Here is a 26,763-nt window from a genome sequence, read left to right as displayed (position 1 = left end):
ACTAAACCTCTATTTTAAAAAAATAATTTCCAATAACATTATACACATTAATAGCTTCATGGCAGTCTTCGCACATGATTCCACTTTATAAAATGCTGGAATGTCTCTGGGTGCTTTCTGTCTCTTAATTTCCATATCTTAGAATCAGTGCTAGCCCTCCCTTAGTCATGTAATATGCACTCCAACTGGAACATTAAGCAGTGCTTGTCAAATCTAAGCATAGATGGCCTTCTGGGGTCCTATGATCACTTATTTCTTGATAGTACGTTCCAACTGGCTTTGCTTATTTGACGAATTGAAGGAGAGAGAAGAAATGCATGCATTTACATAGCATCTGTCACAATCTCAGGGTGTCCCAAAGTCTCAAAGTACTTTACAACCAATGAAATACTCTTGAAGTGTAGTCACCCTTGTAATGTATGAAACATGGCAACAAATTTGCACACAGCAAACTCCCATAAACAGCAATGAGATAGTGACCAGTTAACCTGTGTTCTTAATGATGTTGGTTGAGTGATTTATATCAGTTTGGGCTCCCTGCCGATCTATTATGCCCACCTGAGAGAGCAGGTGAGATTTAGGTTTAATGTTCCGTCTCAGAGATGGGACCTCCAACTATACAGCACTCCCTCAGTACTGCACTAAAGTGTCAGACTAGATTATGGACTCAAGTCACTGGAATGTAAACCTTCTGATTTAGAGGTATGTGTGCTACCACTGAGCCACTGCTACAAGTAACAATTGGTAGCTTGCTCCTAACCACGTGGGAACAAAGTATGAACAAGAAGTGAAGCTTATTGAGATTGATCTCAAATTAGATGATTAATACTCCTTAGGACAGCAAAGCTTACTGGTGATGGGGCTTGGGATTGATTTATTATGGAGAACAAGAGGATTCAATAGATTTCAGTTCATTGGAAACTAACCTTGTTAAGAAGACTTTTGCAATTCAAAGTACAGAACAAAAGTGGTTATTTTCTGTTTTTCATTTATGATTTTTATGCAGATGGAGAATGGGGTTTCAGTGCCGCTGTTGATTGCAGCCGGTGGGGGTGGAAAAGCATATTTGGAGGACCCAGATGCCATAATGGATGATCTGATGGTGGAGCAATATGAAAATGACACGTCAGTGCCTGGATTCAACGGCCAAACAGGGGCAGCAGGTTAGTGGGGGGAGAAATGACTTGTAATCTTCTTTTGTCAGAATTCTCAGTGGGACAAGATTAAAAACTGACATGATTACAGTTAAGTCAAAGGAGACGTTGTAGTCTCTTGTTTAGATATGCTCCATTGTAACTCTTGTGATATGTCTTCCAAAGCCTTAGAGAGAAGTTTCAAATTTGCTTTTTGTAACTTTTGATGTATCGTTGGTAAGACCAGCAGTTGTTGTCCAACCCTAATGGTCTTGAGAAGATGGTGGTGAGCTGCTTTCTTGAAACTCTACAGTCCATCTGTGAGGTTCGGGAGGGAGTTTCAGGCTTTTGGCCCAATGACAATTAAGGAACGGCAATATTGTTCCAAGTTAGGCTGGTGTGTGGCTTGAAGGGGAACTTGCAGTTGGTGGCATTCCCAGGCATCTGGTGCCCTTGTCCGTTCAGGTGGTGGAGGTCACGGGTTTGGAAGGTGCTGTCGAAGGAGGCTTGGTGAGTTAGCCTGAATGGTTCAATTGCACCTCCCCCATAGCTTTTTAACTGAAGAGCAGGTCTTGATAATTGTTTTCTAATCCACTCTACGGTACACCCAGGGAGACATATCTCTGAGACATTGGAATGACAGATAGTGTTCTTGTGATGCGAATGACTAGCAAGGCTGCATTTATTGTCCATCCCAAGAATACAGGCTTGAACCTTTCAAATCTGAGGAGCATACAGTGAGTTACAAAATCAAGGCAGTGCATGGAGTCAAGACGCAGATCTGTCATGGTCTAACTGAATGGTGGAACAGACTCAAGGGGCTGAATGGCTGACTCCTGTTTCTATACTTGGTAGAGTCCTTCCATTTTGAGGGGAATCCAAAACTAGGGGCCATAAATATAGGCTAGTCAGTAATAAATCCAATTGGGAATTCAGGAGAAACCTCTTTACTCAGAGAGAATGTGGAATTTGCTAGTACATGGACCTTTGAGGTGAGTAGTGTAGGTATACTTATGAGGCAATTAGATAAATACCTGAGGGAGAAAGGAATAGAAAGTTATGCTGATACAGCGAGATGAAGTAGGATGGGAGGAGGTGCCTGTGGAGCTTAGACACCAGCATAGACCAGTTGAGCTGGAGGCCTGTCTCTTTGCTGTAAAATTCTCTGTCATTCTGAGACAATGAAGTTTGAGTAAAGGCTGATGGTGAAGCTAGCATCACTCTAATATATGGTGTTTCCCTAAATAGATGCAACTCCAAGTTAATCATATTCTAGGATAGCAATTTGGGTTGGGAGGTGACTATACAACTCCTGAGTTTCCCTGTCACGTCTGAATAAAGAGGAAGAAGATTGACCTAATTGAGGTAGATAAATTAGACAAAGGTTTCTTATACGGTAGGCTAAATCTCTTCAGCCTAATTTAATTGTTTGTAACTTCTGACCTGCAGGTGGAGGTGGTGGTTGGAATGACATCACCAAGCATCCCTGGGCAGGAAAGTCTCTCATGGAAGGCGCAAGTGGGGGCAGTGCATGTCCCCAAGCTCTGAAGAAGCTGAAATGGGCAACGCATGGAGGCTTTGGAGGGGGTGGTGGGGCATGCACGTCAGGAGGAGGAGGTGGTGGATACAGAGGTAAGCCCTGGAAAACCATATTGTATAACAAAGCAAAATGCTGCAGATGCTGGAAGTCTGAAATAGAAACAGAAAACACTCAGCAGGTCAGGCAGCATCTGTGGAGAGAGAAACAGAGTTAACACTTCAGGTCAGTGACCGTTTGTCAGAACCATTCTATACCATTTGTATTCATGAGTCATTAGGATACTAATCAGTTGTACATTAAGACACAAGGATCAATAATGTTTTCCCATTTCTGGTTACTTTCAAACTTTGAGGTGTTGCATTCTTCCTTTGGAAATCCACAACAGAATAATTCACAGTTATATTGGTTGCCCCATCCCAAAATCCCCAACTTAGTCTTGTAAAGCGAACAGCCATTTTGGCCAGCCCCTATGACAGTAATGAATGGGAGTGCCTGCCTTTATCCTGGTTTCGGATGTACTATTTGGACCTGAGGCCAACTTAAGTGCCAATTTAGTGCCCCTTGGAAAACAGGGAACATGGTGCAAGGCGTATGTGGAAGGATTATTTTGTACCTTGCCAATATGCACTACCATTTTCTAAATTAGCCAACAACATTAAGCCACAAATGAGAATAACCTGGATGAAATTCAGGCCGTTATGATTAAAACACTGCAATTGGTTAAGATGTACATTGCAGATTTTTTGATGTACTAATATATCTGTTTATTATGAATAATAACATTGTATTATCAGTTCAGCAAGTGATGTTGCAACCCACCAGTAAATTAAAGGTTGTTTCAGCCTAGACCAATTCCTTACATACAACTGAGATAAGTGCTGCCTTATTCCTCATTATCACCATTAAATGATGGGTCAGTACACCCGCCTTCCCATTTTTGTCTCTGCTTCAGTGTAGTAGTGGTGGTCTGCCCAAGGCTGGTTCTCTGCTCATTTCTCTATGCCTTGCGCTCCTATACTTTCCTCTTCAATTAGTCTTAAGAGCCTCCCATTTTCAACTTCAATGAAAAATATGATTGCGAAAAGAATACATGAGGCGGTTCCTGTTGTCTTTCACATGTGGGGCTAAAGGAAACATAAGTCCTCTTCCCAAAGGCTCCTCCACCTGTAAGCAACCATTGTCTCTCGTGGCTCCAGCTATCCCACCATCACCATCGAATATTTGCTGGTTCCGTCATTGGCTGTGACTCATAGCCCCGACCATGGGAACCTTAACTGGGCCCGGGGTAACTCGTAAAAGGGAAAGGACAAGAGTCCCATGAAGTCTCAAATGACCCTGCATCAGATTAGCTGCCCTGATTTAGAGCAACAAATGGCCCTCCAGCTGTGAGGAAGGTGGCATAACTGGCCCATTGGTTTTATACTGGTTCTGAAATGATCAAAATCCTCCTGCATGCCTACCTGTAAGTTATTCTTCATAGGGTTAATTTTGCCACATCTGATTCTCCGGACGTGCTGGTAAACACCTGCCTGCACAAACTGACATGTTGTTAAAAACTTTGGCGTGAGAAGTCAGAAGGTACCTGCTATAACCGCAGGGTCTCCCATCAAGGTGTGCTGGAAGCTTCCCTCAGCTTGTCCAGACAAAACTTCCCAATCATTAGGGCCTTAATTTTTAAAATTACCTGATGCTGAGTAGGGAGAAACCCGACTTCAAGAGAGGAGCTAACAGGCCACAGGAAACATACAATAGAAGAAAGAAAGACCCAGGCCAGCCCCAAAGGCTTCAGAGCCAATTAAATACTTTTGAAGTGTAATCGTTTTTGTAATGTAGGACACGAGGTAGCCAATTTACACACAGCAAGTTGCCACAGACAGCAATGAGCTAATGACCTGATAGTCTGGTGACACCAGGGAGAACTCCCCAGCTCTTCTTTGAAATAATGCCACAGGATCTTTTCCATTCACCTGAGAGGGCAAGCAGAGCCTCGGTTTAACGTATCCTCTGAAAGGTGGTACCTTCAACAGTGTAGCACTCACTCAGCCTAGATTATGTGCTCAAGCCCTTGGAGTGGGAACTTGAATGCAGTGATCTGACCCAGAGCTGAGAATGCTTAGGCTGACACTTTGTAAGTGACACCTTTAATGGAAAGTGTAGCAAAGCAACTGTATAAATTATAAGTGCGAGGCTCTCCTTTTTTGTGCATCTTTTCCAGGCGGAGATGCATCTTTAGCTGATGGGATCACAGCGGACGGCTATGATGGAATTTCATTTGTCAATCAGGCTGGAGAGATCTACCTCCACCCATTGGCAGGTAAAGAAAAACAATGGGCCACCAACCTGGGGCTGAGTTACATGATAAAACAAAACCACTCTTCAACAAAACCTTGTGCTTTTCAAAAATGATTTACTCTTGTTCAATTGATGAGATGGTGGTGTAGTAGTAATGCCATTGAACTAGTAATCCAGAAGCCCTGGATGATGCTCTGAGGGCATGAGTTCGAATCCCACCAATGCAGCTGGTGGAATTTAAGTTCATTTAATAAATCTGGTATTAAAGGCTACTCTCAGACACGGTGACTATGAAACCATTGTTGATTGTTGTAAAAATCCATCTGGTCCACTAATGCCCTTTGGGGAAGGAAATCTGCTGGTCTAGCCAACATGTGACCTCTGACCCACAGCAGTGTGGTTGAGTCTTAACTGCCCTCTGAAATGGCCCAGCAAGTCTCTCAATTGAAGGGCAATTAGGTTTAGACAATAAATGCTGGCCTTGCCAATGACACCTGCATCCCATGAAAGGATAAAAAGTTTGGCTTGGTATCAGTGTACAAAGGTTTCACGTACAAGGGCATTTTAATTATCCTCGGCAGCCAGGTCTCAGTTGAGGGATGTTCAAACGTAGTCATAGGGACAAAGGAACATTCTCTCTAGCCTGTTCCATCATTTATTGAGCTCATTGTTGATCTATATCCTAACTCCATCTGCCCACCATGGATCCCCCTTGGTAACAAAAAAGCTACTGATCTCAGAGTTAACATTATTAATTGAGTTAGAATCTACTTTTTCGTGGGAAGAAGTTCCTTTCTTCTGGCACCCTTTGTGTGAAGAAGTGTTTCCTAACTTCTCTCCCGACTGGCTTGGCTCTGATTCTAAGGTATGCTGACTTGTCCTAGATTTCCTAACTAGCAGAAATAGTTTCCCTCTATCCACCCTATCAATTATTTTCAAAACCCCAAAAATCTCAATCAACTATATAAGAGTATCTGGCATAGCAAAGGGTTAATGTGAGACTGGGAACAATACTGCCCACATTGTGAGGTAGAGTCACATGACCTAAGACTAGAGCGAGTTGTGGACCGTACGGAGACCTGTGTAGAAGCCAGCATGGAGTTAGCTCCAAGCCTGGACCTCGCCCTATATATATATATATATATATATATATATGTATATTTTTATGTGTTACCAATAAACCCTTAATGTTTAACCATACAAGACTCAGAACCTCTTCATGAGACCTTCTGAATATACAACATACAACCCAGCTCACTCCTTAACCTTTTGTATTGTCAGGAATGCAAGCTTAATTTATGTTGTTTAGCTTCATTGTCTAACCTTTGGAATCCTGGTATCATTCTGGTGAATCTATACTGCATTCCTTCCAAGGCCAGTGTATGTTTTCTAAGGTGTGGTGTCCAGGACTGTACACAGTTACTCCAGATATGGCCCAACCAGGAGCTTTGTAAAGCTGTAGCAAAACCTCCTCCCCTTTATATTCTCGACCACTAGTTATAAAAGCTAACATTCTATTGACTTTTGAATTACTTTTTGTAGCTGACTATTACATTTGAGTGATCTTTGCATGTGGACATTTAAATCTCTTTGGACCCCCACTGTTCCATAATTTTCACCATTTACATAATGCTTGAATCTATCCTTTTTTGGCCCAAAATGGATGACCTCATACTTACTTGCATTGTAATCCATCTGTCACTCGCTTAATCTATCTGCCTCTTTGTCATTTGTTGCTCTAGTCTACACTGCTCACTATGCCACCAATCTTTCTATTATCAGCATGCTTGAATATATGACTCTCCATTGCATTATCTACATCATTAATAAACATAGCGAATAGTTAATGCTCTAGTTCTAATCCTTGTAGGACAACATGCAAGGAACCTTAGGGACTCATTTGTTGATGGAGCAGCAGGATCATTCCTGGGTCGGCAACCTGATCCTTCAAGTAGCGGGTCTTCTATGTGAGTGTTGTGAGGGATTGCCAACCTGATTAGGTGCAGCAAGCGGGTGAAGAGTCAGAAGCAGTGCTCACAGTGGCACCACTGAGCATTGTGGATAGCTAATTTGTAGGTACAAAAGGAGGCAAATGGACGCTACAAGACAAAGGGCAGTCCCATGATTCACAGACATGACAGTTGAGGTGACGGTGAAGCCTTGAGAGCACGGAGGCTGATGCTCTTTCCAGAAGGTGGCAGGAGGAGGCTAGTCAGTCTCATCAAGCAGGCATGATTGGATGTCACAGGGGAGGTGAACAGTAGGAATGTGGAGCACAGGATGTGGACCCAGTTCAGGAAACACTTCAGTGACCTCTTGAGATCCGCCATCCGGCATCTACATTTGTGGGTTGCAGATTGTTAAAATCCGACAGATGTTTTGGGCTGAGCAGTGAAATGAGCCAGATACATAAAAAGTCAAAGCTATGGTCACCATGACCACCTCGGGCAATGTGTGGCCTCTGCTCCTAACAGCATTAAGCCTTCCTTTAGTCACTGCATACAGGTAGAGTCATAGAGGTCTCCAGCACAGAAAAAAGGCCCTTCGGCCCATCGATCTACGCCGGTCAAACAAGTACCTAACTATTCTAATCCTATTTTCCAGCACTAGGCCCATAGCCTTGTACGCCATGGCATCACAAGTGCACATCCCAAATATTTCTTAAATGTAATGAGGGTTTCTGCCTCTACCACCCTTTCAGGCAGTGAGTTCCAGATTCCCACCACCCTCTGGGTGAAAAATTTCTTCCTCACATCCCCTCTAAACCTCCTGCCCCTTACCTTAAATGATGCTGATCCCTGAGTTGCCTGCTGCAGCTGCTGGTCCCACAGCAAATATTGTTGTGGCACACCCTACTTTGGAGTACGGGGAACCTGTGTTCCTGTGTAAGATGCAGATTTAAAGCTCAATACAGCCGTTTATCTCTCCAACTGGTCTCAATGGAATGACTTCAATTTCCTCTTGCTGCAAACTATTCAAAATACTCACTTCAAGGAGAAGCTCCTGTCAGCGCTAGCTTTAACACTATGGAGTGATGTCAGGTTGAGCCCTTCATGCCTACGCACCTTCCTTAACTTACTGCATAGCCGATACGGCAGGTGATCCTTAAACTGTTGGGAAAGAGCCAGTGCACCTGTAAAATGCCTCTTCATTGGCATCTTAATTGTCCTAATTGGCTGCGTGTTTCACGCATGGGGATTCCCAACCTCACTGGTAACCCACGCATGGGGAAATCCCAAGGGAGACAGGAAGGTGTCGGGCTACGGCCCAATGGCTTTTCTCACAGCTCTCCCAGACCACCCACCCCCAATCCCATTTCCAATTGCCTGGTAAAATTTCATGCCACTAGCGCTAATTCCAATTCAAATTCTACCACGTAATTGATCATTTAACCAGGCCAACAATTTGCCTTCAATTCCATGAACTTCAATTTACCTAGCAGACTCTTAAGTGGAACCTTAATGACTGCCTTCAGGATGTCCATATAAGCTATATCTATAGACTTTCCTTAACTACTTTATATCCTTTCTCAAAAATCCAGAGTTTTATTAGATATGACAGACTCTTTACAAATCCATTTTGGCTTTTTCTAATCAGCTCAAATTTTTCTAAGTGCACAGCCAGCTGTTTTGAATTATAGATGACAACTCTCCGCGATAGATGTTGGACTAACTGGCCTATAATTTCCTGGTTTGCCTTTCTCCTCTTTCTCAATGAATGGAGTTACATTTTCAATTTTCCAATTTAAAGAAATAATGGGTGGAGATGAGGAAAACAAGGGTCAAAAAGAGCTGGTGGGAATGGTTGATAGACCCTTTACCATAATAATACCATTGGACAGAGCATTAAGCAATAAGTAATTCGTCCCTTCACTGTCGCTGGGTCAAAATCCTGGAACTCCCTCCCTAACAGCACTGTGGGTGTACCTACACCACATGGACTGCACCAGTTCAAGAAGGTAGCTCACCACCACTTTCTCAAAGGTAATTAGGGATGGGCAATAAACGCTGGCCTAGTGAGTGATGCCCACATCCCATGAATGATTTTTTTAAAATGGAGTTTGTAACAAAGGTGATGCAATAATTGCGGGGAATTTTAATCTTCTTATAGACTGAACTAATCAGATTGATGAAAGTGGTCTGGAAGGTGGGTTTGGAAATGCTTTTGTGACAGTCCTGGAACAATATCTTGTAGAACCAATCAGGGATAAAGCTATTTTAGATCTATTATTGTGCAATGAGGCAGGGTTAACTAGTAATCTCAAAGTAAAAATTGGGAAAAAGTAATCGTAATACAGTTGAATTCCATACTAAGTTTGAAAACATCACACTCCAACCCCAAACAAAGGAATCTTAATCTCAGAAAAAGCCAATTATGTAGGTATGAGGAGAGAACTGGCTACATAGACTAAAAGAATTGGCGATAAATAAACTGTGGGAAATATTTAAAGAAATAATTTAAAATATTCAACAAAAATACATTCCAGTAAAAAACAAAAGCTCAGCAAGCAACATCCATCTGTTGCTTACTAAGGAAGTTAAGGATAATATTACATTAAAAGAAGAGGCTTAAAATGTGGCAAAAAATTATAGTGAGCTGGAAGACTGGGAGTGTTTTCGAAACCAATAAAGGGCCACCAAAATGTTGATACAAAGGGGGAAAAATAGAATGAAGGTAAACTAGCTAGGTGTATAAAAACAGATTGTAAGAGCTTTCACATGTATAGAAAAAGGAGAGGAATAGCTAAAGTAAATGTTGGTCACTTTGAGGAAGTGACAGGGGAAATTATCATGGGGAATGAGGAGGTAGCAGAGGGGTTGAACAAATATTTTGGCCAGATTTTCATGATAGACATGGGAATCACGCGTCAGACCATTTCCTGGTGTCGTGTTCCCAAGTTCCGAATGAACCTGCAAGCACATGTTATTTTCTTTCTGGGGAGTTTGGGTTGGGCTAGATTTAGAATTGCCGCCTCCTGAAGCATGCTAAGGTGCAATGGGGTCCAGCGATGCCCAAACCAGCAGGTTAGATAGCCTGCCTCTGCCCCCTGGTACATCAGTCCATTTCTATTCATGACTTTTAGACCCCTTAGACTCATCCTTCACTCTCTCCACCCACCCTCATGCCCCTTCCATTCTCCCTCACATCTCCCATGCCTCCTCATATCTCCTATAGCCCCTCCATGCCCCCATGCACCTCTATACTCCTATGCCACCTCCATGCCCATTCCAATTCCCCATGCATCCTCCATACCCACTGCCCCAGTACTCATTCTTTTCAGAACTCACAAGCCCTATAATAGCACTTAGAAGACTTTGAAATGCTCATGAAAAAAAATCATCCATTTAAACTCCACTTTAAAAAAATTCTTCTCTTAGGAGCTCATAAACCTGTCAATAAAACTCACAGGTATTCAAGCTTCAGTTGAAAGAAAATTATTCCTCTTAAACATTCAACAAACAAACATTCAAAAAAATTTTATTCCATTGACATCTGATAAAACTTTCAATCAAACAAAGCTCACGGTCCCCTTCACAGCTGTGAACATAACCCCTGCTGGGCTAAGTCCATTAGTGGGGCTTGGAGCTCAGCTGAGCATTCATACTTGGACACCATTGCATAACTGCATAACCAAACCTTCCAGGGCCTTTGACAATGTGTCAATAGATGGCTAGCTATCTGTTATTTTTTTTCAAAGGCTCAACATATAGACTTTTAATCAATGAAGTCAGGTCTCTGCTCAGCTACTTCAAAGACTCAACTGATGCCTGGACTTTACATTAATGCAAAAATCAAGGCACAATATGATATGTTAATATTTGATTCTCAATACTGTTAAATGCAGGAGGGCACTTTATCCACTAGAAAAAGTACTCTAATGTATCTGAATGCTTAGACAATGCTGGTCAATTTAATGGTCACTTACCTTTTAAGGACAGAGCCCTATTATCAATTGCAGCTTTAAAAGACATACTTAACTTATCAACAGCATCTAACTTTGACATTTAAAGTTAGCAAGACCTTTTAAACGTACCTGTCAAAAGGTTTCCAACTCCACAGCAGGCTTCCCCCAAAGTTCACGAACTCACTGACCTGGTGCATTTCACACAGCCTTCGGGAAACCCGCCCCCCCCCCCCTCTTACTGAACATTCCAAACCCTGGGAAATTCAAAATTGAGGCAGGCATTTAAAAGGCTGAAATAAAAGCAATTGCTTTTCAATTCTCTCCTGGTGTTTGATTAGGTGTCCACTAAAACTTCCTGACATTGTTATCAAACATGCTGATGATGTTGTTGTCTGTCATACTAACCTCTAACTTGAAGGGGATGAGTGCCAACTCCACATACTTTTTCTTACCTCCCCCTGGACCATGACTCCACCACCTGAACATTAATCCATTGTTTCCAGGACTATCACTGACCTCATCTCCTCTGGAGATTTTCCCCCCACTCTTTCCCACGTCATAGTTCCCCAACCCTGAACAGCCTGTTTCTACCTCCTTCCCAAAATCCACAAACAGGACAATCCTGGTAGACCCATCATTTCAGCTTATTTCTGCCCCACTTAACTTATTTCTTTCTACTTTAACTCATTTTCTCTATTTTTTCTCCTCTTGTCCCATCTTTTCCCACCTACAGCAGTGACTCATCTCAGACCCCAGATCATTTCAACAATTTCCAGTTTCCTGGCCCTAACTGCCTCCTCTTCACTATGGACGTCTAATCCCTCCACTTCGCCATCCCCCACCAGGACAATCTGAGGGCTCACCGCATCTTCTTCGAACAGAGTCCCAAAACCAGTGCCTATCCACCACCACCCTCTTCACCTAGCTGAAATTGTTCTCTCATTGAAAAATTTCTCCTTTAACTTGTCTCACCTGCTCCAAATAAAAGGTGTTGCTATGGGTACCCACATGGGCCCTAGTTATGCCTGTCTTTTTTGTGGGGTATGTGGGACACTCCTTGTTCCAGTCCTACTCAGGCCCCTCCCTCAACTCTTTTTCTGGTACATTGATAGCAGTATTAGTGCCAATTCATGTTCTTGTCCAAAACTGGAAAACGTCATCAACTTTCCTTCCAATCCTTCTCTCACCTTCACATGGTCCATCTCTGACCCTTCATTTTTCATCCTCGACTTCTGTCTCCATTTCCGGAGATAAGCTGTCTACTAATATTTGTAAACACACTGACCTCCACAGTTACCTTGACTACACTTCCTCACACCCATGTAATGCAAGGACTCCATTCCATTCTCCCAGTTTCTCCACCTCTATTGCATCTGTTCTCATGATGCAACTTTCCATAACAGTGCTTCTGACATGTCTTCCTTTTTCCTCAACCGAGGACACCCCCACTGTGGTTGACAGGGCCTCAACTGTGTCCAACCCATTTCCTGTACTTCTGCTCTCACCCCTTCCCCTCCCTCCCAGAACCATGATAGGGTTCCCCTTACCCTCACTTTTCACCCCATCAGCCCAACATTCAGGGGATCAGCCTCCACCATTTCTGCCAACCCCAGCATGATGCCACCATCAAACACATCTTCCCCGCCCCTCCCCTCTCCTGTCAGCATTCCCAAGGAACAGTTCCCTCTGCGACTTCCTGGTCCACTCTTCTATCACTCCAACACTTCATCCCCTTCCCACAGCACCTTCCTATGCAATCTCAGGAGGTGTAACACCTGTCCTTACACCTCCTCTATCTTCACATCCAAGGCCTCAAGCATTTCTTCTAGGCGAAGCAGCGATTTACCTGTACTTCTTTCAATTTATTCTACTGTATTCTCTGCTTACAATGCGGTCTCCTCTACATTAATGAGAGAAAATGCAGATTGGATGACCTCTTTGCAGAATACCTCCACTCAGTCCGCAAGTGTGACCCTGACCTTCCGGTTGCTTGTGATTTTAATTCATCACCTTGCTCTTGCACTCAAATCTCTGTCCTCGGCCTGCTGCAATGTTCCAGTGAAGCCCAACACAAGCTCGAGGAACAGCACCTCATCTTCCGACCAGGCACTTCACAGCCTTCCGGACTTAATAATGTCAGACCATGAACTCTGTCGCCCATTTTGACTTTTTTTTGCTATGTGCTGGTCTGAATCATGATTTTCATGTTTTTGCTTTTGGACAGAGCTGTTCATTATTCTGCCGTTCAAACTTACTCTGCACAAATGCTTAGTTTCTTTACTGCAATTATGATCACGCTCTTTGCCTTTCATGTCATGACATCTTTGTAATTTAATCTCTCCCACCCTGTACCCTTCCATTTTATTCTCCCCCCACCCAACTGCATAAAACCCATCACATTTGTACCTTGCTTTACTTCTGAAGTCACAATCGACTCAAAGCATTAACTCTGTTTCTCTCTCTACATATTCTATCAGACCTGCTAAGTATTTCCAATGCTTTCTCTTTTTATTTAAAAGGCTGAATCCAATATCACTTGAAGTGAGCATCATGTCCACCATGTTGCCTGCACTGGTCAAAATGGACCCGTTAATCAGCTGGGAAATTTAACTTTTTGGTTCCCCCAACGTTGAAAGCGGATTTTTCCCAGTGCTAGGGTGGCAAAATCCAGCCCTTTGTATCTGTCTTCACAATAGAACACACAAATTACGTACCAGAAATAAAGGGTGACCAAGGGTCTAATAAGAATGAAGATCTTGAAGTAATTGATATCAGCAGAGAAAAAGTGATGGTGAAATATAAGGGACTAAATTCTGATAAATCCCCAGGACCTGATGGCTTACATCCTTGGCTTCTAAAAGAGGGAGCTGCAGAATAATGGATGCACCAGCGGATTTCCAAAATTCCTTTGATTCTAGAACGATCCCAGAGGATTGGACGTTAGCAAATGCAACACTGCAATTCAAGGAAGGACGGACAGGGAAAACTGGGACCTACAGGCCAGTTAGATTAACATCTATTGTTGGGAAAATGCTGAAATCTCTTATTAAACAGACCTTCACAATGTATGTTAACGATGCACTGAGAAAATCAGAGCATGATCAGAGAAAGTCAACATGGTTTTACAAGAGGGAAATGTTGTTTGAATAAATTTATCTGCTTCTTTTTGTAGATATAACCAGTAGGGCTGTTTACTTATTCATTCACGGGATGTGGGCTTCGCTGGCTGGGCCAGTATTTATTGCCCATCCCTAGTTGCCCTTAAGATGATGGTGGTGAGCTACTTTCTTGAACTGCTGCAGTCCATGTGGTGTAGGTACACCCACAGTGCTGTTAGGAAGGGAGTTCCAGGATTTTGACCCAGCGACAGTGAAGGAATGGCGATATATTTCCAAGTCAGGATGGTGAGTGACTTGGAGGGGAACTTCCAGGTGGTGGTGTTCCCATGTATCTGCTGCCCTTGTCCTTCTAGATGGCAGTGGTTGGGGGTTTGGAAAGTGCTGCCTAAGGAGCCTTGGTGAATTCCAGCAGTGCATCTTGTAGATGGTACACACTGCTGCTACTGTGCGTCAGTGGTGGAGGGAGGGAATGTTTGTGAATGTGGTGTCAATCAAGTGGGCTGCTTTGCCTTGGACATGGTCAAGCTTCTTGAGAGTTGTGGGAGCTGCACTCATCCAGGCAAATGGGGAGTGTTCCATCACACTCCTGACTTGTGCCTTGTAGATATGGATAAGTTTTGGGGAGTCAGGAGGTGAGTTACTCATCGCAGGATTCCGAGCCTCTGACCTGCTCTTGTAGCCACAGTATTTATATGGCTAGCCCAGTTCAGTTTCTGGTCAATAGTAGCCCCCAGGATGTTGATAGTGGGGGATTCAGCGATGGTAATGACGTTGAACGTCAAGGGGCAATGGTTAGATTCTCTCTTGTTGGACATGGTCATTACCCGACACTTGTATGGCATGAATGTTACTTGCCACCTGTCAGCCCAAGCCTGGATATTGTCCAGGTCTTACTGAATTTGAACATGGATTGCTTCAGTATCTGAGGAGTCATGAATGGTGCTGAACATTGTGCAATTATTAGCGAACATCCCCACTTCTTACCTTATGACAGCGGAGCTGAAAATGGTTGAGCTCAGGGCCCTACCCTGAGGAACTCCTGCAGTAATGTCCTGGAACTGAAATGATTGACCTCCAACAATCACAACCATCTTCCTTTGTGATAGGGTAGATAAAGGGAAACGGATAGTTGTAATGTACAGAAGATTTCAAAGTTCAAAATTTGGTCTTTCACAAGCCTCGAACTTGCTTCTGTCACATAAGGTTTGAAATTGAATTTAACATACAAACATAAGTCAACTAACCATATAAAATCAGGGCCATCATAAGAAATGGTTCAGAGACTGTGGATGCGTAGTGTCCAAATTGAAAATGGCAGCGCATTGTATTGTGAGCACATTGAATATAATTATTTGTTTGATATTTCTCTCCTCTACATGATTGGACAGAAAAAAGCAATCCATAGTAAAAAGTAGGTCATGTACTTGTAATGTGGTTGATTCTGGGACCTCATCCATTTAAATATCTCATTTCGCCTGATGTGGACTAGCCTCCTTCCTTGGAATATTTCAGAGACCAATCTAAGAATGATGATTCCCAATTTCATCCCTTTGCCAGACTGCTTTGAATGGAGAATTTTTATAAATCTTCTGGGAATATTTGTGGGAGTATTGCCCTGTGTTCCGCATTTCCCAAAGTCACCCAACAGATCGGGCCAGCATAGAATAGTGGGGCTCAGACATGAGGAACTGTAAGACGTAACATGAAGGCATTACACTTAGACCAACAGGATGTACACTGAACAGGAACAGAGAAAGGATGAAGCTGATTCATCCAGTGTAAAGCTAGGCTTGTGTGTTGCAAGCACAAGTCAACCATAAGTCAAGCTAAGATTAAAGAATGGCTTGTTTATGGAATAGCCTGATTCCCAGCTGATAGTGATGCACCTAAAAGATGATTTATTTAATTCCTGATTCAACAGGAAGCAAGAGAAAAATTAGGTTGGCCAGATTTGATCCAAAGGTCAAAGGTGTGTGCAGAAGATAAGGCTGAAGCATTTGCAACAATCTTTAGTCAGAGTTGCCGAGTGGATGATCCACCTTGGCTTCCTCCGGAGGTCCCCAGCATCACAAATGCCAGTCTTCAGCCAATTCGATTTACTCCACATGATATCAAAAAACAGCTGAAGGCACTGGATACTGCAAAAGCTATGGACCTGACAATATTCCAACAATAGTACTGAAGGCTTGTGCTGCAGAACTTGCCACGCCCTTAGCCAAGCTGTTCCAGTACAGCTACAACACTGGCATCTACTCGGCTCCTGACTTCATTACAGCCTTGGTTCAAACATGGATAAAAGAACTAAACTCCAGAGGTGAGGCGAGAGTCACTGGCCTTGATATCAAGGCAGCATTTGACCGAGTGTGGCATCAGGAAGCCTGATTGAAACTGGAGTCAATGGGAATCAGAGAGAAATCTCTCCACTGGTTGTGGTCATACCTAGCACAAAGGAAGATGATTGTGGTTGTTGGAGGTCAATCATTTCACCTCCAGGACATCACTGCAGGAGTTCCTCAGGGTAGCATCCTAAGTCCAACCATCTTCAGCTCCTTCATCAATGACCTTCCTTCCATCATAAGGTCAGAAGTGGGAAGTTCGCTGATGACTGTACAATGTTCAGCACCATTCGCGACTCCTCAGACACTGAAGCAGTCCATGTCCAAATGCAGCAAGACCTGCACAATATTCAGATTTGGGCTGACAAGTAGCAAGTAACATTTGCGCCACACAAGTGCCAGGCAATGACCATCTACAACAAGAGAGAATCTAACCATTGCCCCTTGACATTCAATGCTTTTACCATCACTGAATCCCCCACTATCAATATCCTGGGTTACCATTGACCAGAAACTGAACAGAACTAGCCATATAAATACTGTGGCTACAAGAGCAAGTTAGAGGCTAGGAATCCTGTCATGAGTTCTCACCTTCTGACTCTCCAAAGCCTACCCACCATCTACAAGGCACAGCTCTGGAGTGTGATGGAATACTCTTCATTTGCCTGGATAAGTGCAGCTCCCACAACACTGAAGAAGCTTGACACCATCCAGGACAAAGCAGCCTGCTTGATTGGCACCCCTCCCACAAGCATTCCCTCCCTTCACCACTGACGCACAGTAGCAGCAGTGAGTATCATCTACAAGATGCACTGCAGAAACTTAGCAAGGCTCCTTAGACACAGCTTCCAAACCTACGACCAGTACCATCTAGAAGGGAAAGGGCAGCTGACACATGGGACTACCACCCCTCACCCTACGACTCACCATCCTGACTTGGAAATACATTGCCATTCCTTCACTATCGCTGGGTCAAAACCCTGGATCTCCATCCCTAACAGCACTGTAGGTGTACCTACACCACAGGGAGTGCAGCGGTTCAAGAAGGCAGCTCAGCACCACCTTCTCAAGGGCAATTAGGGATGGGCAATAAATGCTGGCCTAGCCAATGATGCCCAAATCCCATGTATAAATTTTTAAAAAGGTGAGTTTTCATGATCTGGAATGCACTGACTGAAAGGATTTTGGAAGTAGAGTCAACAGGAACCATTTTTAGGCCACAAGTTTGTCTACTTGGGGCATGTCAATTTGTTGGCTCTATCCTGCTTACAACCATTTTCCTAAAAGTGAGATCGGAGTCGGCCGAACTACCTACCTGCAAGTGATGGGTAGTTACTTAACATTAGTTAAAGGCCTATTAAGGCCAATCCTCAGAGGCCAGCTGGAATTTTGCAGTCAGCCACCCCAAGATGTTTGGGACCATATCAACTGCCTTGAGGCGGGCTTCTAGCGACAGACTGGGGCCGGCTTTTCTGGCAGCCTTTGAACACCCCCCCACCATCCACCTGGCCTCATTTGTGATTGCAGGCTTTCCTGTGGAGGGGTTTTCCTCCACAATGATGGCCTGGCAGCTGTGGGCAATTTTAAATTAAACTGTTTAAAATGTTGGTGAGAATGTGGGCCAAATTTTCATCATGGAGGCGGGAAGCTCGAGTCGAGGAATACCCCAACTCAGCAGACCCATCTCCTTGGAATTGACCCCTGCATGCATAATTTTCTTTCCAGGGCATCAGGAGAGTTATTGAGTCTGGAGGGGAGGCAATTTGGAGGTTACCAAGGAGGTGGGTAAGTGCTGAGGTGGGCTGGTTAGAAGACCCACCTCTGTACTCTGAAACCTCAGCCAAGTTTTGTTAGGCCCTACCTCTCACCCCTCAAGCAACCTCATATACCTTGAGCCACCTCCATAGCCACTTACCCAATATCCACTACGACCTCAAGAGCCATGTGGAGATGCAAAAAAATTAAGCTTCTAAAAATCTAAAGAGCACTTACTCATACACATTTGATACAGAAAAAAAAATCTCTTTCATGAAATCCAAAGATATTAAATTTCCTTCCATGGTTAATCTGTTAAAGAAACAAATAAAGTTTCATTCCATAAACACATCAAGGACAGCTAATTCTTTCATGGTATTTTAAAACTGTCAATTATAATGTGAATTCAGCTCCCCCCACCCCAACTAACATAGGTGAGCTATGTACTTTTGAAACTCAACCAAGCATTCATAACAGCCCTTGGGAAATGCCAACAATGAACTCTATTGAACCTCCAGGAACAGATGGTAATATGTTTTTCTAAGCTAAACCAGATGGCTTGTCGATCATTGCAGTCCAGTAGAGGTTGTTTGTTTTTACTCTGACAGTTGCAGCCTGTTTTCTTTTCATTTTTAAAAGGCTGGGATTTAAATAAGTTTAAATAATGACACTTAAACAGACCTTATCCACCCGTCAAGAGCATCTACGCCTCCTCCATAAATTCGTGATTTCTACACTGCAGGTTAAGACCTTTGCAACAGCGAAAATGGAGCCTGTTTGAGCTCAGCGCTAATTTCAAATGGAACAGCTATGTTCATCTATGGTTTTCACACCCCACCCACTTCTCACACCAACAAAAATGGGATTTGTTGGAAATGGGGGCGGGACTTCACATTCATATTTCAAAAGGCCTCCGGGGTCAGCCTGACTACGAAAATCCAACCCTCGGCTTCAAAGCAAAGATGCCCTCTATCGCTTACCTGAACTTCAGGCGGCAGCTTCATTACTGGGGGGGGGGGGGCGTGGAGGGTGGGGGCTCCAATAGCCCTCCAGCTTTGAGGAACCCCCCCCACTCCCCACCATCCTTATTGGACAGCAAGCCTGCCTTCTGGCCACTAATTGGACAATTGAAGGAAAATCACTGCTGTGTGACTGTTTTCCACACAGTGTGGGTCTTGACCCCCATTTGACCCCGATGCTGGGTTCCTGACCTAAAGAGCAAAACCTTGCCCGAGCTTTCAAATGAAAACCGGTAAATGTTTGAAGGAGGAAAAATTGCAGGGCAATGAAGCAAGAGTGTGGAGAATGGGACTAATTGGATGGCTCCACCAAAGAGCTGACACAGGCACAACGGGTCAAATGGCACCCTTCTGTATTGTAAGATTCTGTGATTCTGGTAAACTGATAAAGGAAGAGTGTTAATGATAAAGGGAGAGTGTTAATCAATTGTAGCAGGAAAGAGAGGCTGGCCAGAAAGGGCAAGTGCAGGATGTGGGATAGGGTGTAAGATTGAGGACTCATCTTGGTCTGTCATCAACCTAATGTGGTTTGTTTAATAGACTCCACAGGGGAAGGGGTCACTACAACTTACCATTGAAACACAGAATGCTACTTGCTCATTTCCAAAAGTGAAGTTCAGAACGCTTCAGCAAAACCTTGCTCTGTCGATGACTCGGGTTCACAATATGGATTTTCAGTGTAATTTGCTGCCAACAGCCTCTGATTAAGTTGCTTTTCACTCTGTTTACAGCCATGGAAAGTCACGGAGAAGCTGAAATTCGGATCCATATCAACTGCAGTCATTGTGAGTCGGACAACTGTGTACGGGACCAGGAGTCCAAGAAGATAGTGTGTCTGTGCCTGGGTGGCAAAGTTTTAGCCAAAGATAATGTTACCTGTACAGGTAAGAACAAATTTCATGATCTGGTTGCATAATAAAGTGCTCTGTATTGTCAGTATAATGGAAATTTGTCCCTGTATTGTCAGTGCGATGTTTGGCACTCTTATTGTCAGTGCAATGGATGTCTGGTTCTGCATTTTTTTTTGAAAATTATACTTTATTCATAAAAGATCTGAAAGAACATTACAAAGTATTCCTAAATCGCCATCACAAAAAGTGCAATCAGATTCAAATTTTACACATGGATCGCATGGTGCTTCAACACAATCAATGAATATTACAATAATTTCAATATGGTCATTACAGCCAGTCAGATAGTGCAATGGGATTGGAGTTATCAACATACATCATGTTTCACTCTGAGGTGCTTCAATACAATTAGCATTCAGTGCTTACATTCATTGTGAGCCATACAGCCCAAGGGGTCTATACCATTCCCAGCCCCTCTGTGCACTCTTGCAGAAAGGTCTTTGCATTGTTATTGGAATGGTAATGAATGGGTACTTGTATTGCACTAATGAATGGAGTATTGGCCCCTAGTGCAACCTAACATTCTTTATAATAAATGTAATTAAAAGCATGGGTGGAATTTTCCGATCTCACCTGCAGTGGGAATCGTGGCAGGTGAGGGCACTAAATTTGGCATGATTAGCAAAGCCTGTTTCCCGCCGGCGGAAAATTAATTTGGAGTTTTGTTCTCCTGACATAGATGGTGGGTAAAAGGCAGGTCAAATTTCCCATTGACCTATGTCAGGAATCATGTTTGCATTCATTTGCATCTCATGAATGCTCATTTAAAGGCCAACTCACCGGCGTTATGTTCCCCTCCAAATTAAGAGCACCACAAGTGGTTAATGAGAATGTTCAGTTTTACGAGTGTAAATAAATAGCATGCAGCTGGTGAGCTTTGGCTCATGTTCAACTTGGAGGTCAGCAGACACTGCTTTCACCTTCCTTTAAGACCATAGCTGTGAAATATCGGGCGCCTGTATCACAAACTGTGCAAAATCTGGGCATGGGAGTCAAGACCTGTGGGAAGCAGGACTCGGGGGTGGGGAAAGTGGGGAACATGAGAGGGGAGGGGTGAGACAGAGGCTGGACTGAAGGGGGGTTAACACAAGAGGGGAGAGGGGAGACAGAGGCAGTACTGGGGGAGGAAATACGAGAGGAGGGGGTGAGATGGAGGCAGGACTGCAGGGGCTTTAACACGAGAGAGGATGGGGAGACAGAGGCAGGACTGGAGTGGGTGGGGGAATATGAGAGGGGAGGGATAAGACAGATGCAGGACTAGGGGATTGTCAAGGAACAGAGTGGAGTTGTGAAAGACGGTCCTGGAGCAAGAGTTATAAGACTGGCAGTGGAATAATCAGGGACCTGCTGAGGCCATGCCGTTGGGGACATATTGATGAGGCTGTCCTGGGGCTGAGGCCACACTGTCGGGGACATATTGAAGAAACTGTCCTGAGGTTGTTCGGGCCATGATAGAGGGCTCTGCATAGCAGAAATGTCTTGGTTTCAGCCCTGGGCGATGGGGAGGGCTCTCGGTGCAGTGACGGTCCTGCACAGTATGGTATCAGGGTGTGGTCAGTCACCTAAGGCATTTGGTCCTGGAGTTTCAAGTCATGGTATTGTGGGGCAGAGGGCACAGTAACATTCAAGGGAGGATCCTGTATGTCAGTAGCTGAAAAGTCATGGCGAGTATTGGATGGTCTCATGGAGGGGGTCCCAAAAAATAAGGGTGCGTGTGGCCTCGAGAAGGGGAAGGGTCCAGTCGACAAACGGCGTGGGGACATCAACATTAAAGAGTTCAGCAGGGAGAACAATGATGGGGTCAAGGGTAACAGGGGGAGGCTGGGTACCTACAGGACAAAGGAGAATCAGGGGGTGGTGAGTATGGAGGAGGATGGCAGGAACTTTGTGGGTGATGGGGGAGGTTGGAAGCCGGCTGCGTTCACCAAAGATTGACACAGTTGACAAACAAGCTAGAAAAAAATCAATCGGGGAGGGGTCTCAGGGTGTGTGGGAGGAGTTCAGCACAGCAATTTTGGGCCGATTGACCCTATAAATTGATTAGACCCTATAAATTTCCTGTTCAAACCATGGAGAGCATGGCTCAGCTGAGTGCTGGACTCAAGGGTCTAATGCACAATGAACGAGCTTGACTCATTTACTAATGGTGCACATTTAGGCGAGATTCCGTTAGGATTAGGCGCTGCGGTGCATTTGGTCTTAATTGGCATCTGATTCTTACTGAAACATGTGAGAGTGGATGTAGGTTCAAATAACCAAGGGCCCTGGCTGCTGCACAGAAGATACATGGACCCTATAAGCCTCAATGTTCCAAATGTACTGGTCATGGCATTCAAGGCACCATGCTTGCAGTCATGATATAACTGCAAGGATTGGATATTGATACTTATTGTCAAGGCAACTGGAGGACAAATACCAGAAGCCTGAGTGTGGGTTATAGGACAAAGGTCTTTTGAGCCTAGTTAAGACCCTCGTGAATACCTAACCATGTCTGAGGGGAATGCGCAGCCCCCCTGTCGTCCTCCCGGATTATATCATCCTGCAAGGGGTGGCCTTGGTATGCAATGTACAGACTGAGGGCAGGTCAAGGGCTGAAGACTGGATTCCTGCCTTGTTTATGGAAAGAGACCATTCAAGGGAAGCTAACGTTGATTGCTCAGTTGTATCCGCTCATAGATGCAAGGAGGAATAGAGAATTCAGGCTGCAGACAACGTTGCCTTGTTGATGGGTCTGATTAGAACGAGGAGAAGAGGGACTCGTCATCAATTGGTGCAACTCCTGGAAGAACTTTGCCCTGGGGATCAAGAACCAGTGGACTCCCAGGAATTCCCAGATGCTGCTGAGGAGGGGCCAAATCCATGAAGACATTTGGCACGACCAAGTTTCTACAGAAGACGGAGCTTATACATGGAGATGAGTGAAAGACAGTGCCACAGCATCTTCACCGGACTAGGGACGTGGTAGCTCACATTTTCCACATTCTTCATGAGGAGCTCATGCCTCACGGACTTGGAGTTTATCCAATGCTGGTTGCTCCAAAGGTTACCAGCGCACTGAACTGTTTTTGCTCGTGGACCCTTCCAGGGCTCCATTGAGGATCTTTGTGGAATCTCACAGTTGACATTACACAAACCCATAAGAGACATGATAGATGCCCTTTTCAGTAAAGCTCACTATTACATGCAATTCTTCCTGGATGAAGCAAGCTAAGCTGCCAGAGCTGTGGGATTCACTGCGATCTCATTTCTTGCAAGTGCAGGGTGCCATAGCCGGTACACATGTAGCCTTGAGAGCTCCCTGGAAGCAGCCCGTGAGATTCATTGATAGAAAAGGATTTCACTCTCTGAATGTCCAGCTAATCTGTGATCACAGAAAACAGATTCAGCATATTTGTGCGAGGTACCCAGGGAGCTCTTATGACTCTTACATTTTGAGTCACTTGCGGGTATCAGAGGTATTTGAGGATTGGCTCCTCAGTGATAAGGGGTACCCCAAGAAGACATGGCTAATGACGCCAGTTCATTTGCCACAGAGCGTATCTGAGGAGGGGTACAATGCTGCACAATCTGCCATAAGGACCTTCATAGAGAAAACCTCTGGCCTCTTAAAGATGCGATTCCGATGTTTGGGCAGATCAGACGGGATTCTGCAATACTCACCACAGAGACTGTCTAGCATCATCGTTGTTTCCTGCATCCTGCACAACCTAACACTGAAAAGGGGGGATGTGTTGCCAGAGGGGCTCATTGAGGAGCTAGATGTCTCCTCAGATGAGGAGGACTTGGAAAGAGATGACTCTGAGGTGGGTGAGGATTCAAATGGGCCACATGAGGATGCCATTGTACTGGCAAGATACGACAGATGTGCCCGTGACAACCTCATAGCTACAGGGTTTCATGAGGAATCAAGTAAAGACAAGTTTTCACAATCAAAGTTATCTTTAGATTTCGATGCAGGTGATACAACAAAACCTTAAATTGTCAGAATCAACATATCAGGAAAGGTCATCAACCTCACAATGATCATGGCAGCAGTACAAGTCTCCTTCTGCCCTAAAGATGGGGTCATCCTTGGAAGGCACAGTAGCCTTGGGAACATGTGGCCACTGTGGAATATGATTAACATTCCATTAGCACACCTCTTTAAGCAGCCCTTTCAACCATGGCGTCATCAAGTCAGTGGGCATGGCGGTTTTCAAGCAGCTGAAAATCCATTGCACGCATGGATGCACTCATGCCAGTATGACAGCAGCTTAGCAAGGCAGTGCTAACAGGAAAAGATATTCATCAATAGTTAGGACTTGACAGTTTGAAGAAAGCGCAACATCCAGACAGCATCATCTCTCCATTCATCAGCTCTCATGGATGAATAATGCAGAGGCCTCATTTTACTACTGAGCCCCAGTATGCCTTCGGACATCAGTACGCAGTGACCTGTTACTCTACAGCATGCACACAAAGCTACAAGTCATGTTCGCATCATCCTCACAGAGAGTGGCAGGACCATGGTTTGATTCTTTACAAACACTCATGACCCTGCATTCATCAAAAGCCTGCCAAGTTTCAGTCCTGCATTACCTTGGCATTTGGGAGAAATGTGGCCCAGTCAATTTAAGCCATGTATAAATGTTCCCATGTGCCTAGTCTAAGTAAATGAACCCACAATTGTCTACCCAATCCCTTATGAGTGATTAATGCCTTTATATCAGTATAACAACACGACAAAACCAATTTCCATCGTTCAGTGCCATGCATGGTGAGAGTGAGAGCTAAGAAATGTATAATGTTCAGCCTTAAACGCGGAGATGATAGCATGCTGCAGGGAGGCATGAAAGCCTATGGTGTTCGACAACGAATACTACTCTTCCCAAAAATTCACTGCCATAAAGTAAACGGCATTGTGAAGTACAATTGGAAGAAATTATTTTAACATTTGTCACCACGAAAACTTGTGCCATCCACAAACTACAGACTTCAGTGCCATGGCATCAAGATAATCACTAACCTTGATGTGCAATTCTCCTGAACCCATTTATGCCTGCCTGAGATCTAAGGGTCACAGGTGCATTGCCCAGCCATCACTGTCACATATGAAGAGTCTTTGTTAATGTCACAGATTTGGAAATAAAGGCTAATCACTGTGATGAGACTGTGTGAGATTTAATGCATCCGAGAATCTAGGTGGGAGCACATTGCAGGGGTACATTTTGGACCCTTGAATAAACACGGGACCTTGCATCACATCGATTAGCTCTTGAATACCTGAGACTTGGAGAGGGATAAATGCAAACTACATTTACAATTGTGAAGAGTAAATACAGTGATAGAACAGCCGTGTCACCATTGTGCATCCAAAACTTGTTAATTTTTCTTACCCTACCGCTATGACTAGGTGCAGCCCTGCCATCCACAGCAGGGGTGGAGGCAGCTTGCTGACTGCAATGAAATGTTGTCCAAAATGACTTTGGCGGATGTCCTCTGGTGGCCCAAGGCCTGGAGGGCCCCAGCCTGCTAAGAGTCTCCGGCTCTCCTCCTCATCCTGACCCGCTGGCAGAGGGGATTTGGAGCAGCAGCACATCCTTGGCGTGTCCTAGGTGGATACCCCTGGGGTGTCTGGCTGGCGTTCCTCCTCCCTTTGGGTGCCAGAGGGCCTCCACCCTAACTCCTTGATGAGAAGGGGTACCCAGCAGAAGGTTGACATGCCCCAATCCCCTCTCGCCTAGTCACTGCTGGAACACACCCCGGGCTAGAGTGATGGTGTGCAGGTCCGAGCAGAAACTGCTGGACCTGAATCTCCAAGGCCACCCTTCCCATGGAGACCTCTATACACTCGCATGCCGGAGACACAACATCAGACAGAACATGGAAGGGCTCCTCTGTCCTTCATTCCAGTCTGTTGACGGCCTCTTACAGTCCTGCCTTATGTTCTCCTGCCTCTCCCTGCATTTCCAACATTTCTGTCAGGGCCAATTTCAGAAGCTCATCATCAGACTCAGTCTCAGCAGAGGGCTAGTGTCCAGCAGTCCTGTGAGCATCAGAGACCCCAACTGTCGCTGCCCCCTGTGTCTGTGAGGTGATCACCAGATTATGAACCCTAGCCTGCTCTAAAGCTAGGTCCCACTGAAGTGTGTATATCTGCGCTGGTGGAGGATCCAGGTCAATGTAGTGAAAGGTCTTCATCAGATGGTTGTTCTGCATCCTCACCTGAGCTGGTGTAGGTGTGAGGTGCTTGCTGGAGCACATCCTTCACCTTTTCTCACTGGGAGCTGGAATAGAAGGAAGAGGTAATTAGTGATTGACCAGGCAGGCTCCAACATTATAGGGCACTCACAGTCATGTGGTTGACGTATACTGGATGCCCCTCACTGGCTTGTTGTGGGGAGGCTGATCACGCCTTCCACACATGAACCCTTCCAGCCAGCTCTGTGGGCTGTTCCTTGTTGGGGAAGAGTGTCCTCAACTCTGGTGTCCTCCTTCCAGTCTTGGATCTCTCCCCTTTGTTGTGGGAAATCTTGTCCTGCATAAAGACGGATAGATTGACTGTGAGCACTATGGATGAAAGAGCATTTTAGAAGCATGCATGCCTGTTCTGTGTGCTGAGCACTCCCCAGTAAGGGCTGAAGATGCCGTTTGTGCAGGATCTTACATGAGATGGTGATCTTAAAGTTGCTGGCAGACATTCGGTGCTGATGTCCCATTTGCTGCTCATGTGTGACATCCCTGTGGACTCTAACCCTTAGACTGCCCGATGCC

At 44.6% G+C, this 26,763-nt stretch overlaps 1 protein-coding gene across 7 annotated transcripts in view; it reads left to right on the top strand.

The window, feature by feature from the left end:
* ltk (leukocyte receptor tyrosine kinase) overlaps positions 1-26,763 on the top strand; it is a 223,944-nt gene that overhangs the window by 141,685 nt on the left and 55,496 nt on the right. For all 7 annotated transcript variants that reach the window (XM_041214429.1, XM_041214427.1, XM_041214431.1 and 4 more), the window contains 4 exons: positions 1,007-1,163; positions 2,583-2,765; positions 4,889-4,987; positions 19,831-19,983. In XM_041214429.1, coding sequence (XP_041070363.1) covers positions 1,007-1,163; positions 2,583-2,765; positions 4,889-4,987; positions 19,831-19,983 — 592 coding nt within the window. The remainder of the gene's footprint in view (positions 1-1,006; positions 1,164-2,582; positions 2,766-4,888; positions 4,988-19,830; positions 19,984-26,763) is intronic.

The sequence above is a fragment of the Carcharodon carcharias genome, chromosome 20, assembly GCF_017639515.1.
Source record: "Carcharodon carcharias isolate sCarCar2 chromosome 20, sCarCar2.pri, whole genome shotgun sequence".
Taxonomy (NCBI): Eukaryota; Metazoa; Chordata; class Chondrichthyes; order Lamniformes; family Lamnidae; genus Carcharodon; species Carcharodon carcharias.
The sequence above is the reverse complement of the archived record's forward strand: the minus strand, read 5'-3'. Positions and strand labels throughout refer to the sequence as shown.